General features: G+C 45.1%; 1 protein-coding gene across 4 annotated transcripts in view; it reads left to right on the forward strand.

Moving 5' to 3' along the window:
• Nucleotides 1-13,412, forward strand: part of ACTN1 (actinin alpha 1) — a 94,455-nt gene that overhangs the window by 60,687 nt on the left and 20,356 nt on the right. For 2 of the 4 annotated variants that reach the window (XM_068946189.1, XM_068946191.1), the window contains exons 7-8: nt 6,439-6,520; nt 8,243-8,328. In XM_068946189.1, the coding sequence (XP_068802290.1) occupies nt 6,439-6,520; nt 8,243-8,328 (168 nt within the window). Of the gene's footprint in view, nt 1-6,438; nt 6,521-8,242; nt 8,329-9,720; nt 9,807-13,412 lie in introns of all 4 variants that reach the window. The other 2 variants (XM_068946190.1, XM_068946192.1) reach the window with 1 other exon arrangement.

Below are 13,412 nucleotides of genomic sequence, written 5' to 3' on the forward strand. Positions count from 1 at the left end.
TGGATAATGTGAATTACATGTGTTCCAATCCGAGCTGATGAGCAAAAGCTGGTAAATTCAGTAACATCAAATGTGAGGCTAACTATACTAATGTAATGGACTAGCCAGACAAATCAGAGTGAACATTTCTGAACAGAGCTGGATAGAAACACGTTCCTGGTGCTCAAGTGCAAAAGCTCAGTGAGGCAGATGTATGTGCCCTCGCTGGACAGTTGCTGCATGCTTCCTGCTTAGCACTGAGTAGCCCAGCCTTTTCCTAGCATGTAGATATCAAGTGCCAGAAAAACAGTTACCACAACACTTAGCTTTACTTTAAAAATTGTCACTGGTAACGTGTTATCTAGCTACTCCAGAGGACTGCTAAGCGGATGACCAGAGTAAGTGTTTAGTGCTTTGTGTTGCAAGCGGTGTCCTGACCCCGTAGGGCAATGGTAGGGTGAGGTAGTTCCTCATTCGGCTTGCGTGCTCTCAGCAGAACAGTCTGTTTAGAGTCTGTTTTGCTATATCCACACGCACATGGAGAGTGAAACGTCACCAAGGGCATAATTCATGTACTGTTACTGCTGAGGCTAATACACTTGAAGTTTGACCATCTGATCTCCTGGGCTGAGTATTATAAAGGGTGCAAGTGCTAAGTGCAAGAGAAATAAACATGCAACTTCATCGTTAATAGATCTGGCCTTTTGGATCACTGCGCAAATAGACAACCTGCAAATGAGTTAATCAGATTAGCCTGCATCTTTGAGACAATTAATTGTACAATGCCTGATGCTTTTTTCAATAACCTTTTAGATATTTACTGTCTTGCAGAGCAGTTTAACCTGATCAGTTTTAGTGTCTGGAGTGAGCATGTGATGAATAAATAGCAGGGAGAGACTGTCTGTTTACATAACCAGTAGCAATAAAAAAAATCAATGGTCAGCACTAACTACATTTTCAGGGGCTATTCTTGGCAAAATAAAAGCAGCTAGGCAAAGTTTGTCTGAAAAACCCAACTGGGAAAATACTACAGTGCTCCCCATTACAAACAAAGCCCTAAGCCAAGCTCGAGCAAAAGTGAGGTGAGGGGAGGAAAAAGAAAGTTATCTGATCATTTTGCCTGCAGGCTTTTCAAGGTAAAAGAGAGGGTGATTCTCCTATCGAAAATCAGTGTAGATGGGAAGGGTTTTGCCCTCCTTGGAGTAAGGCTAAGGGAACCAGCTACCTTTGTGCTCCCCTGCATACTGCCTTTGATGGCATCCTTCGAGGTTCCCTCTGCCCTCCTGCAGCCTTCTGACTCTTGCTATATCCTTTCTATTGTTGATCTGCCAAGATTACTCTAAAAGCATAAGAGTAAATGCACACTTGATAATTCTACACAGCTAAAGTGCATTGTCTTGAGTCAATAGCTAGGAAGAGCTTACCTCAGAGCTTAGCCTTTAACTTCGGCAGATGGCATGTGCTGAAGGAAAGTTGCCTTTTTTTATGCTAAATCTTTCAAACACGTTTGTAGCATGTACAAATCTGGCACCTTCCTAAACACAGTGTTTGCCTGGACTATTTCTGTCACATATTTCCTCCTTTATTCCTTCCTTCTTCTCCATTGGCTCAACTCAGCTGATCCTTGCCCTTCTCCTTGGAGTCTCCTTCCCCTCAAAAAAAGAAAAAGTTTTTGACTCTTTCACTGGTTCTGCCAGAGAATTTTATCTTCCAGAGGAAGATATGAGGAAAGCTGCTGAGAAGCAGCCATCACAGCGGATGGTAGATTAGAGGGCCACCTCCAGGTCTCTTCCAAATCTAGTGAGTGATTAATGGCACCTCAGTTTCTGTCTGAGCCTTTGGCACTGTTGTGTGTGTGTGTTTCTGTGTATACAGGCAAATATGTAAGAGAGAGGTGTGAACATCAGCCAGTCTAAGCCATCAAGAAGAGATCTGCATTGTACCTCCTGTCTGGGCAGCATTTTTATGCAGTCTTAGTGTATTTTATTGCTTCATAGAGTCTGTGTCTATGCTGCCAACCCTGCTTTGGCAGTGTATGGTAGCAAAAGGTAGCCACTGTAACTGTGTGTCTTCCCCCCAAAGTTAGCAGATTCTTTTGTTAGCGCAGTTTTGTCTTGAGTTTTTGTTGCTAGCTTTTTTTCCTAGTCTAGCTATATTACTGAAAAAACCATAATTCTCTTCTCTCCATGCACAATGTCTAGCTGAAGTTGCTATACCTGCCAACTTCCTGGTACAGACCAGGCCCCAAAATAAAAGGTTCAGGTGAACTCAGTCTGATATCAGTAATTCCCTGACATCACAGCCACTTGTTCAGTTAGATGATTTTTATGCAGTGCAGGTCTATCTGCTATTGTTCAGGTCACTGTAGGTAAGATCCTGACATTCAGCCCAAGGTCTGTGAGTGAGGGATTTGCGGAAGATGGGGCTTCCCTTCCGCCTTCTACCTCTATCCTTAGCTCAGCTTTGAACCACATCTGAGATCTTTTCATCCAGCACAATGGTTGACTGATGGCTCAAACACCCCCTCATGTAATGCGATCCATACAGAAATGTGGTCCGTGTGAGCTTTGTACTGCTGTGTTGGATGCATTTATTCCAGATGCTGCTGAAAACATGGATTGTACTAATTGGATTTTTTTTCCAGAGTCTTTAGCTCTGGTAGATACAGTAAGTGCTTTCTTTCTCTCAACTTCCCTCCCCTTTAAACTCCTATCCTGATTGCTAGCTAATAGAAGATTTTTTTTTTTATGTGACACTGCGGTAATTGCCATGGCAACATTGTGTGTGCTGTGAGGACTTAGAGCTAGCTAGAGGAGAGAAGTTTCCCCATGTGACTTAGGGTTGTGGTGAAAGAAGAGGAGCTGTGGCAGAGTGTTTAGTCAGCAAAAGCAGACTAGATGCCAGATAGGCATCTGTTTTGGGCAGGTTTGCTCTCTGCCGCCATTGAAACAATGTAATTCTTGCGTGGAAAAACTACACCTTTCCTCAGAGTTGGCCCAGCTGCAGTCTGACAAGTGATTGCTCCTTTTTGTACATCTCCCAGTTCTGTATTCACATAAGCAACTGGGAATAGGAGCAACCCTGCAGAACCTCGTATCAGTCAGTGCTGTTCTTGGATGTGCATGTGAATATGGAAGGAATCGGGGACATAGGCCTTGGCTTTTGTTCTGCTTTGCTGCCTTTGGGTTCCCAAAGCGTGCCCGCAGTCGCAGTGTTGGAGTGCTGCACTGCAAGATTTGGGGCTGCCAGGCCTTTCTTAACTTTTTTTCCTTTTCCATGGGGAGTCAATTGTAATTGGGGATTTGAAATAAGCGTTAACTGGAGTATGATGAGATGGAACTTAAAGCGGAGGAGTTTGGAGAAAGTACACAGGAGCTGAAACCCTATTCTAGTCTTGGACAGGCCTCCAGGGAAACCATCCCTTGCACAGAACAGCTTCATCTTTGTGATGAGCTGCCCTGTTGTGCGTGAGGAGTGAAGCTGTTTCCACACCCTGAAGGTTCAAGCAATCTCTCATGTCTGCCAAGGCCAGAGTAGGTACTTAAATCAAAAAAAGCAGGCTTAAAAATCTGGCAAGAGAAATTACAGGGAACCAGTGTAGCGTTTGGAGGACAGACAGGTTATTTCCATGGGAGAGATGAGCTACCATCTCCTAGCTAGTTAGAGGTGGAATTGATGTTAGTCGGTGCCCTCCAGGAGTGCCGGTATGTTCCTGCATGGTGGATTGACCTGCATCAGCAGAAGTGTTTTTCTTCCCTTTGAAAAAAGACTGCTCTTCCCGTAGCTCTTATTTCCGAAAGCAGTTGTAGCCAGGGCCTTGCTCAGGCTTAGCTCTTTGCTCATCTATCAGCTAGTCTTGGGCCTGGGTAGCTTTCTTGCGGTAACACCATCTTCAGCTTCGTTCCCCTAGATACTGCTTCATCATGCATCTTTCTTATCTACAAAATAGAAGTCTGCTGCCTGTGTCTAGGTGACTCTTCAGTTTCCCATGTACTAAGACTTCCAGCCCTTCCTCTGGGAGCACCCAAGCCAGTAAATTCTCCAATCAGGAAACCTCTCCCAACTTTCAGCTTACTTCTTTTTAACCTTTGGCTATATTGCTCCTGGCAGTGTTCCTTGTAAACTGGTAGGAAAGCTCTCTGCAGTGAATTAGCTCCTCCCTTTCCTCCAGGAGAGGCTGCTAGCTCTGACTGCTCTTCAGACGGCTCATTCAGATAGATCTGTGCCAAGGAAGGGTCTGCGTTAGTACTAGGCTCTGTATCAGGTGGTTAGTAATGCCATAGTGTTCACTGTCAGCGTGGGTTGAAATTAAATACATAGTGGTGGTGTTCCTACAGAAGTAAAGGAATGGCACATGGACTAGGGGAGAGTTGGCAAGGGAACTGCCGCTTGGGATTTCTGGATGCTCCCGCGCTTGAGCGAAAGGCTGCTACTTTTCCTTCCTCTAAGGCTAGATGGAGCTGAAGTCCTGTCTACATGTAGTGAACAAGCGTGTAATATACCAGCTAATCTTAGCTTCTGAGGTGAGGCATATGGTTACACTCCGGGATTTTTAAGGGTTTTTCCACAGCAGACACAGGAGAGAAGTAGGCTGAAGTTGAACTTGTGCCAGTCTCTGTAATTGCATTGTATGGGGCAACTAGAAGATAGGTAAAATCCCCTGCACCACTGCTAAGCTGTGAAGAGGTGGATTTAGAAGTAGCTGTTGTAGTAACCACTGAAAGTGTACCATACAGGGACAAAGTACTATTTTGTGCTGAGATAGGGGATCTGTTAACAAGCGTGACAGCTGTCAGTTTCATTGTGGTGTTGTCCATGCAACATTTCCTCACTTAATATTGACTTGTTCTAGTGAACTAAATATAGATTACTGGTAGTATCTGTTTTGATGGCCTCTGTGTGATTTACCTTAGTAGGCAAAGTGTGACTGTCCACTGGAGGTATTCACCTGAAGCAATGTGATATTGATAGAGGATGCCAACCTAATGTATGTGTTCATTCCTAGGGAACTGCTGCAAGAAACTGCTTTTCAGAATAGCTGTTTCCTAACTATGAGGGCTGCATAATGACCAGTGCCATAAAGGAACCTTTCTGCCTATCTACGCCCCATCTGCCTGGGCCCATCTAGCTTCATTTTTCCTGCTGGATGGGTCCAAGGGAGATTGCCAATTGATTAAAGTTCATGCAAAGCTAAATCTTCCAGGTCAATGCAATAAGCAAAGGCACATGCTCTTAAGTAAAAAGGAAATCGGACATGGATGCCAGTCTGGAAAGAAGGTGAAACAATTTCGCTCCATCTTTTAATTTTTAAAGCAGGTCTCAGCATGGGTATCACAGATAAGAATATGGAGAGAGGGACACCATCCTCCCTCTCTTCTGAAAGCCTCTTAGCAAACAAGGTGACTAAACACTAGCAGTTTGTGCACAGCCTCTCCTCCAACAGAAGCCGCCTGTCTCAGCAGTAGAAACTGGTAGTGTGAGTGTCATTTGACATCAGTAAAATGGACTGATCCTTCAGAATAACTAAGTACCATGGATATATAGGATTATAAAATATTTTCACAAAGTAGCAAGATTTTACCTCCATAGGTGCTCCAGTGAAAGTCTTGAAAGTCTTGTATGAGGGCTCTCATACTGGTCAGTAGGCATCTGGTTGCTTACCATTACATTTGAATGTTGTAAACAATTTGCAGAGGACTTTCTTTTCTAGTGACATCTGCCTTTCAAATTCTCTTCTTTGGCTCGTTAAAATCTAGTTACCTTTGTGATATGACTCACGCTTATTTTGTTTAGGATTTGATTACTGTGTGTTGATGTCTGTATTGGAAGTGCATCCTGCCACAGTGGAAGGTCTATATATAAAGAAATAGAAACATACTAAGGAGATGGCAAGTCCTGTGCAGTGCCTAGGAGGAAAACCAATACTCATACAAAATGGGAACTTTTATGTATTTATTTAGTAGTGATTTGTTAAAACATTTCTCTTCCTCCCGCGCAACTGATGTTCAACAAACTGTACATTAGCTGAGGACAGCACCCATTCCAGATGTTGTTGCTATTTTAGTATTGCTTAGATGTACTAACAGATATAGTGCTCTGCAGTTCTTTTAAATGGAAGTTGCATACCTAATGTAAGCCTAAGATATAAATGAGATACGGCTGTTTGCTATCAATGTGATGTGAAACTAATAGTGCTGTTTTAAACTAGGTTCAAAATACGTTGTTCCTTCTTGTTGTAAGGACATAGATTATGTGTTATTATCAACTCGTGAGTCTCCAGGCTCTGCTTTTAGAAGGAAACTAATTATTTCATCCTATTATATGAGAATTTTTGTATAATTGCATCAGGACAGCTAAGTTAATGGGAGTCAAATCAGGCAAAATTGCTGTTTCGAGGGAAATGCTATGTACCTTGTTGCACATTGATGCTGATGCTCTGACTCTTTTTTTCTTTCCCAGGATGATCCTCTCACTAATCTAAACACAGCCTTTGATGTGGCTGAGAAATATCTGGATATCCCCAAAATGCTGGATGCAGAAGGTAAAGTAGAACCTAATGGCTTTTAACTTGCTTTTTCTCAAGAAATTTCCCACTTCTTCTAGGTGGACTTGTATTGTACAAGAATTCACTAACCTCTGAATGCTCCCTCCATCACCATGTACCAAATATAAAGGGGGAAAATGACAATGAAATAATTAATCACATGTTCTGCTTCCCTCTTCCTTCTAAGTCCAGTGTGGAGATCTTAACCTGGGGCTGACACACTAGGCAGAGAGTAACACCTAGTTATGTCCACTGCTGGCTGGAGTGTTCCCTTTCAAGAACTGGGCTTAAAATTGAGAAAATGTACAGTATTGGGCTGTGTTCCCTTTGCTCCAGAATCTGTATGCTGGGCTCTTTCTGGCACTGCTGGTGACCTTCCTTTAGGGGATGTGGTGATTTTTTTTGTCTTTGAGAGTGAAGCAGATATGGAGAGCAGACTCAGCAAAAACAGTTCTGTTACTTTCTCTTAATTCTTACAGGCTACTCTTCCCCCATGCCTGGTATTATAAACTGCTTGTTCTTGACTGCTCAGAAGCATTGGGCACAAAGATCCCTCACTGTCTAGCTCTGGAGACCAAGGCAGAAATCCATGTTTTTCAGGGATGTTTTTCCTAGTTAGCGTGACTGCTTCCCTGAGGCCACTGGGACAGTAAGAATTATACTTCAGAGCCTTGCAGGGACCAGCTTGACAGTGGACCTCGGAAGGCAGTGCAAACAACAGCCTGAAATAGTTCACTGGTACAATGGCTGCTTGCCAAAAGCTAGCTGGCTTCAATGGTACAAGCTATATTTCAGGCTTGGAATATTTCAGGAGAAGCAGTTAAAGACTTTTGTTAGACAAAGGAGAGTGAGGAACAAAGCAGAAAGGTGGAGGTAGGACAGCAGAACCCCGTTAGTCTGTATTTGGGTGACTAGTATGTTCATGTTCGTTCTCCTGAGGCAGGATTTCCCATCCCTCAGGACGAGTCTTGCTTTCCCTGCGCTCATCATGTCGAGGCCACAAAATGTCCTGAGGTTTCTGGAGCAGATTATGTCTGAGCGTTTTCTGCCACTCTGTAGGGACTAGAACCACCCTCAAAATAAGCAGATATAGCTTCAGATCTCAGCAAAGCTAACAGTGAGGAAGAGAGTCCCTTGCAGGAGCTCCCATTTGTTTGTCCTGGTGGCTCTCCTTCCTGACAGAGTGGAGATAATATGCAGTCTTTTAATTCCACAATACTGATCTCAGGAGGTGTTGAATTTCCCTTGAAACTAATGAGAGGGCATTTTGAAATTCAAGCCATCAGTGTGTTGAAATGGAGGTGGGGGGGGGGCAGGGAAGGGAACGGAAGAAGGATCTTCCCTCTGAAGAGCTGCACGGAGAAATTGTAGCATGATACATCTATAAATGCCATGTTAACCTGTTGCTAGTTTGGATTGGTTCAGCCCATCGTTCGCAGGAACATGGTCAGGACAGAGATGCGCTCTGACGTGATACGTGCTGACATATGGCCCCATTAGCCTGGCCGGACCCTGGAAGCAATTTTGTCATGAGGGAGGGGAGCCAAGAGGGTGATCCTGGCTTCTGAGACACGTCTAGGGAAGGCTGGGAAGCCCCTCAGAGTTGCTGTAACAAGCATATACCCTGCAGCAGGCCTTCTGGACGGTTGTGGTTCTCCATCTCCTTTGCTTTCCGCCCGTCAGTTGATTATGCTCTTAACGTGAGGTTTTTTTTGACAGACATTGTTGGAACTGCCCGTCCTGACGAGAAGGCCATCATGACCTATGTTTCTAGCTTCTACCACGCCTTCTCAGGAGCCCAGAAGGTATCGCAGGATCCCAAGATCCCTCCACAGAGCACACCTGGTGCCGTTGCTAATGTCCAAACCTTTTTTTCTTTCTCTCTCTCCTCTCTAGCTACGGGCATCTTTAATATTATGTTTTTGGTAGAGTTGGCTGTTGGTTCAAAGTGGTGCCCCAGACATAATACACTGGGGCAAGAGAGCAAGGAGTCCTATTTCCCTACAGTCAATGTTACCTGTAGCAGCACTTCTGTATGCGAACACCTTGGCATACACGCAAATCCTATGGTGCAGGAAGCTCTGCCTTCTCTATTTGCTTTCCTGACTGCAGCCTCATCAGCCAAGGACCTGCACCCCCTGTTCCAGGGAGAGTAGCTAGGGAAATCTGAGCTAGGATGCCTGGTATCACAGCAGTGGAGGGCACACAGATTGCTCAGCAGACACTACAGCCTGCGCCCACTGGAAACAGTGCTGATAGGAGTTTACTTTTTTTGTCTTTTTTCGAAGATGGAGGTCCAGAGTTGACTTCTGGCTTTTATGAAGGCTCTAGTGAATGCCCAAACTTCTGGCTTTTATGAAGGGTCTAGTGAATACCCAGAGCTTTTCTTTTATCTTACATACACTGCAGAAACCCACGCCTTTGCTTCGAGATCCAAACCTGCTGCTTTCTCAAGCTGTGCCACAAATTCAGTCCCAGTTCATCTGGGGCTTACAAAGTGTATCTGACGAGGCCTTTTGTGGTGATTTTGCGAACAGAGCATTGCTTATCAGGATTGAGATGCCTGTTTTTGTACATTCATTTCTTTTTTCTCGTTTCTCTCCAGTCATGCCAGAGATTGGGCAGTTGAGTCCTTGCTGTGTTTGGTTTAGTGATTTTCCTGTTGGTAATGGAGTCACTTAAGGAAAATATTTTGTGGGTGAAACCTTGTAAACATCTCTTACCAAAACCAAACAGACGTCTGTACTTCAATGCCGTAGGAACACACAGTGCATGCTGAAGCAGAGTGAATACTGTGTAGGAAGCGCACTGCGTAGGAAGGCTCTGATCTCTAGCTCCTCAGCATGCAGAAAGGCCTCAAGCATAGACATTAAACCTTCTTCAAACAGTCTTTTTCTAACACTGGACCAGGCCCTCCAGCTGCAGCTGTGAAGGTGCAGAGCCCGGATCCTCAGCTTGGGAACCCCCTGGATTTGGGGGGAGGGGGACAGGGTGCCCCTTTGAGCCACAGAGCCAACACTGCTAGCCACCTTCTGATCCGAATTCCCAGCTCTCCGCATGGAAATCTGTTTGGCCTGTCCTGCAATGCATGATGGGAAGTTTTCTCCCCCTCTCTCATGCCACCCATGACTGTTTTGTTTTATTCTGTGTGCTGCTTCTTACTTTATCCTTTCAACCTCTTTTCCTTCTCTGCACAGATATTATAGGCACGCTAAGGCCGGATGAGAAGGCCATTATGACCTATGTTTCATGTTACTACCACGCCTTCTCAGGGGCGCAGAAGGTGAGATTTACCGCTAACAACCCCCTCCCTGCTCCCTGCCCTGCCCACCAGTCCTCTCCACTAAGAAGCGCTCCAAACCCTCCGTCCACTGCAGGACGTTTGCAGGAAAACCCAGCGCTGTGCCCAGGCTGAGCAGTCTCAGCTGCATGGCATCGAGCATTGTCTGCAGATGTGTAATCTGTAGCCTTGCTGAAGAAATGATTTAATGGGTCTGAAAATACCCTTTCAAAGATACCTGAGCTGCTCCAGTTTCACACCTTGGTGGTGGAGAAAGGGTTTAATAACGCTAGCATAGAAAGAAAACTGAACATCCGCTCTGTCAGAGTGAGGACCCTCTCAGTGACTAGTGTTCTGTTGGCATCATCCTGGCCAGATGATGCATCTCCAGAAGTACCCTACTCAAATCAGCCTTGTCCAGATGAAAGCCTGATTAAGAAGGAAACTTGCAGACCATCCCCCTAAAGCTGCCTTCCCTCTATTCACACTGCTAGGTCAGTGTTCTCTTCCTAGGCTGAATCATCTGTGAGCTGGCTACACAGGAGTAGCCTTCAGCATCTTTTGTGGCACTTGAGTGCTCCAGCCACAAAGTCCACTCCTGCTAGGCCTTGAGCTTTCCGATACTCACCTACTACTTCTTTCCTTGCTTCTCCCCAGTCATTTTCCTTCCTTTCACAAATGACCTGTGTTTTCTTTCCCCTTCTCTTACTTTGTTCATTTCCATAACTTCAGCCCTACTTCCTCTTTGTTCCCAAGTCTTTTGCCTGGCATCGGGACATTTGTCCTCAGAGAAACCAAATAGTCGCTGACAGTTCCTTTGGGTGAACTTCCTCCGAAGTGGTGATTCCCCTGCAATCCTTTGGACAGAAGAAAAAAATCCATCCTCTCCTCCCAGATCCCAGCCTGGCTGAGCTACAGCCTTTCCATAAGATCATTGCTGATTTCAGAGAGTGGGCTTTGGAGCAATAAAGTCTAAAATTCGAGACTGCATTCTTCATGTAATGAACATGAAACAGAAAATCTGTTTCCGCATGCCACAACTTCTTTCTTTCACCAGGCCTTTTCTGTTTGAGAGACAGCTCACAAGTGGCCCAGGCTGATGGCCATCTTAACTCCAAAAAGACTTCATCTCTTTTGTACAAAGCAGTGCTGATGGCAGCAGCATTGGTGTAGATACCATATTGATACTGGCTTTCAGAGGGTGAATACAGGCAGTAGACGCCATAGAGCAGCTCTTCAGCTCAAGGTGGAATGCTGCATTTTGTTCCTAGCCCTGTTTCATATAAATTAGATGATGCTGTTCCATGTTTCCAGGGAACTTGGAATATGTCGCACAGTAGTGCAGTAGATTTGCCCATTTGGAATAATTTGTATCATCATGATTTCTCCAGCAGGATACTGCTTTGTAAATACTTCAAAATCCTTAAGACCAGGCTGCAAGCTTCAGCCGGCTGATACTTGCTTAGAAAGACTGCAGTCTCAGAACTCTTGCCAGCCCAGTGATAAGGCCTGCTGTTTCCAGGTGCTCCTTAGGGACTGCTCCATGCTGTCTGTTTAACCTGAAGATCTCCAGATTAAGGAAACGGCAAAACACGAATGTGAGCAGGTTCTGGCCCTGCTGGAGGAGCAGCCTTGCCCTTGCCAGTCTACTCTTCTTCTCTCTGGGCCCGTTCCACCCTTTGAAAACCTGCTTAGCAGGTCCCGTGCTCTTGTCAGCAGTTTAGGTGGATGCTAGGACTGCTAGAACCGAGAACAATTTTTTAGTGCTTCAGGACCTGAACCAAGGAACTGGAACAAGACCTAGATACTGAGCTTCTTAGTTATTAAAGCTGCAGTCTCATGAACTCTAACTGCCTTATAGGGAAGATGAAAGATTTAATCATTTATTAGATTGTAATCAGACCTGATGGGCCACCAACTCACCTGTGACGTGGCAGGAGGGGCACAGTTCCTTCGTGGAGCTGCCCCAGCCCCTGCTGTGCATTAGCCAGCTGTTGAGTGGCACAAGTTCAAACCGCTGGGCAAATGCAGAGCGATTACTGAGGGCAAGCGCCGGCCCCAGCCTTGAATTTCTTGTGGCGCTGCTGCTTTGTGCGTGGTTAGGTAACTTACTATGATATCACTCCATTTTTCATTCAGATTTTTCATTGCTACCACCAGCCCTGAAGGGGAAGTCCCATGAGCCGCTTTCTGCTTCTTTCACTCTCTTATACTGAGCCTTTGAAGGTACAGGGGCCCCAGTCTGACATGAAGTGTGTGTGTGGATGGCTGTTTTCCTTTATGCCATTTTTTTATATGTATATGTATGTATATGTATGTATATATATATATATATATATATTTGTAGGTATACTTGCTTTGGTTGATTTGCTTGTTCTCTAACCGCTTCTGACTTTCACACTAAATGCATGGTTGTTTACTACTGGTTGGCTTAATATTTTGAAAACTTGATTTTGGGATGAAAATTTCTAACTAACATTTTACCATTTTATTAAAAGATGTTTGGCGTACAGTGTTCTGGGCTGATGCTCTGAGACCAGAGGGCAGCAATAGGCAGGCACCCACACTACACAGCACACTATGGGAATTCCTTCCTTTATCACCCTCCTCAGCGAAGAGACATGGATCCATGAGCCACGGATACAACTCCCCTTCTACCCTAAGCAGGCCAGGTCAGGGTTGAGAAGTACAGAAAAGGCAAAAGGCGCAGAGAAATCACTGCTACTTTGGCCTTTCACGTTTCTGTTCTGAGACCACCAAATGGCATGTGCATATCATGCAGCCATGCTGTGTCAAGCAGAAAGCTTGAAAGCAGAATATGCTCTCCCTCCCCATGCAAGTGGTATAATGTCAGTGCCATGCTGCATTGAAGCTAATCAGCTCATACCAGTGCTCTAGGAGTAGAGTATGCAACTTCCAGGCCCCTGGATGGTACATCTTCTCAGTGCTGCTCTGTGCCTTGTGAGCACCCTGGCTTGTCTGGAGCCAGCTTGAGCGTTGTAAATGCATCATTGCCTTCAGCAGTGGGGGGAAGCCAGAAGGTTTTTCCCCATTCTGTTGATGAAGGTGTATGGAGAGCTGCCTTGGCAACTCTTCTTTTGCCTGGAAGTGTTTCACTGAGGTTGCCATCACCACGGGTCTACTTGTGAGAAGCAGTATGGGAGGTAGTCATGGAGGTCACCCAAAAGCATTGGGATACTTTTGTCCCACCCTGCTCTGAGCAATTCTGTACAATAGTGGCCACAGTTCCATTTCTGCTGCTTTTGCAGCACAGAGTTACACAGAGCAGTCTGAAGTAGGTAAGAGTAATAGAGGAGCAAGTAGTGGTGGAGGAGAGAAAGAGAATTGGCTGCTACACTTCAGTCATTAGGATAATACAAATAGTCGCATTTGCTGCCGTTCTGGGGGGTTTTTGTATTCGGGCAGACACTAAAAACACATACAGATACATTGAAAAACCTGGGCAGCTGGAAGAAATCTATCATCCGATGCATATAAATATACCCCTGTGGAATTGGGGTCCCTACTGCTGCAGTGAGCTCCTGGGGTGTAAAAAGGAGAGAGAGTTAGTGTGTACAGGGATCATCTGTCCTGTGAAGTCTGAGATAC

This window comes from Struthio camelus, chromosome 5, assembly GCF_040807025.1.
Source record: "Struthio camelus isolate bStrCam1 chromosome 5, bStrCam1.hap1, whole genome shotgun sequence".
NCBI lineage: Eukaryota > Metazoa > Chordata > Aves > Struthioniformes > Struthionidae > Struthio > Struthio camelus.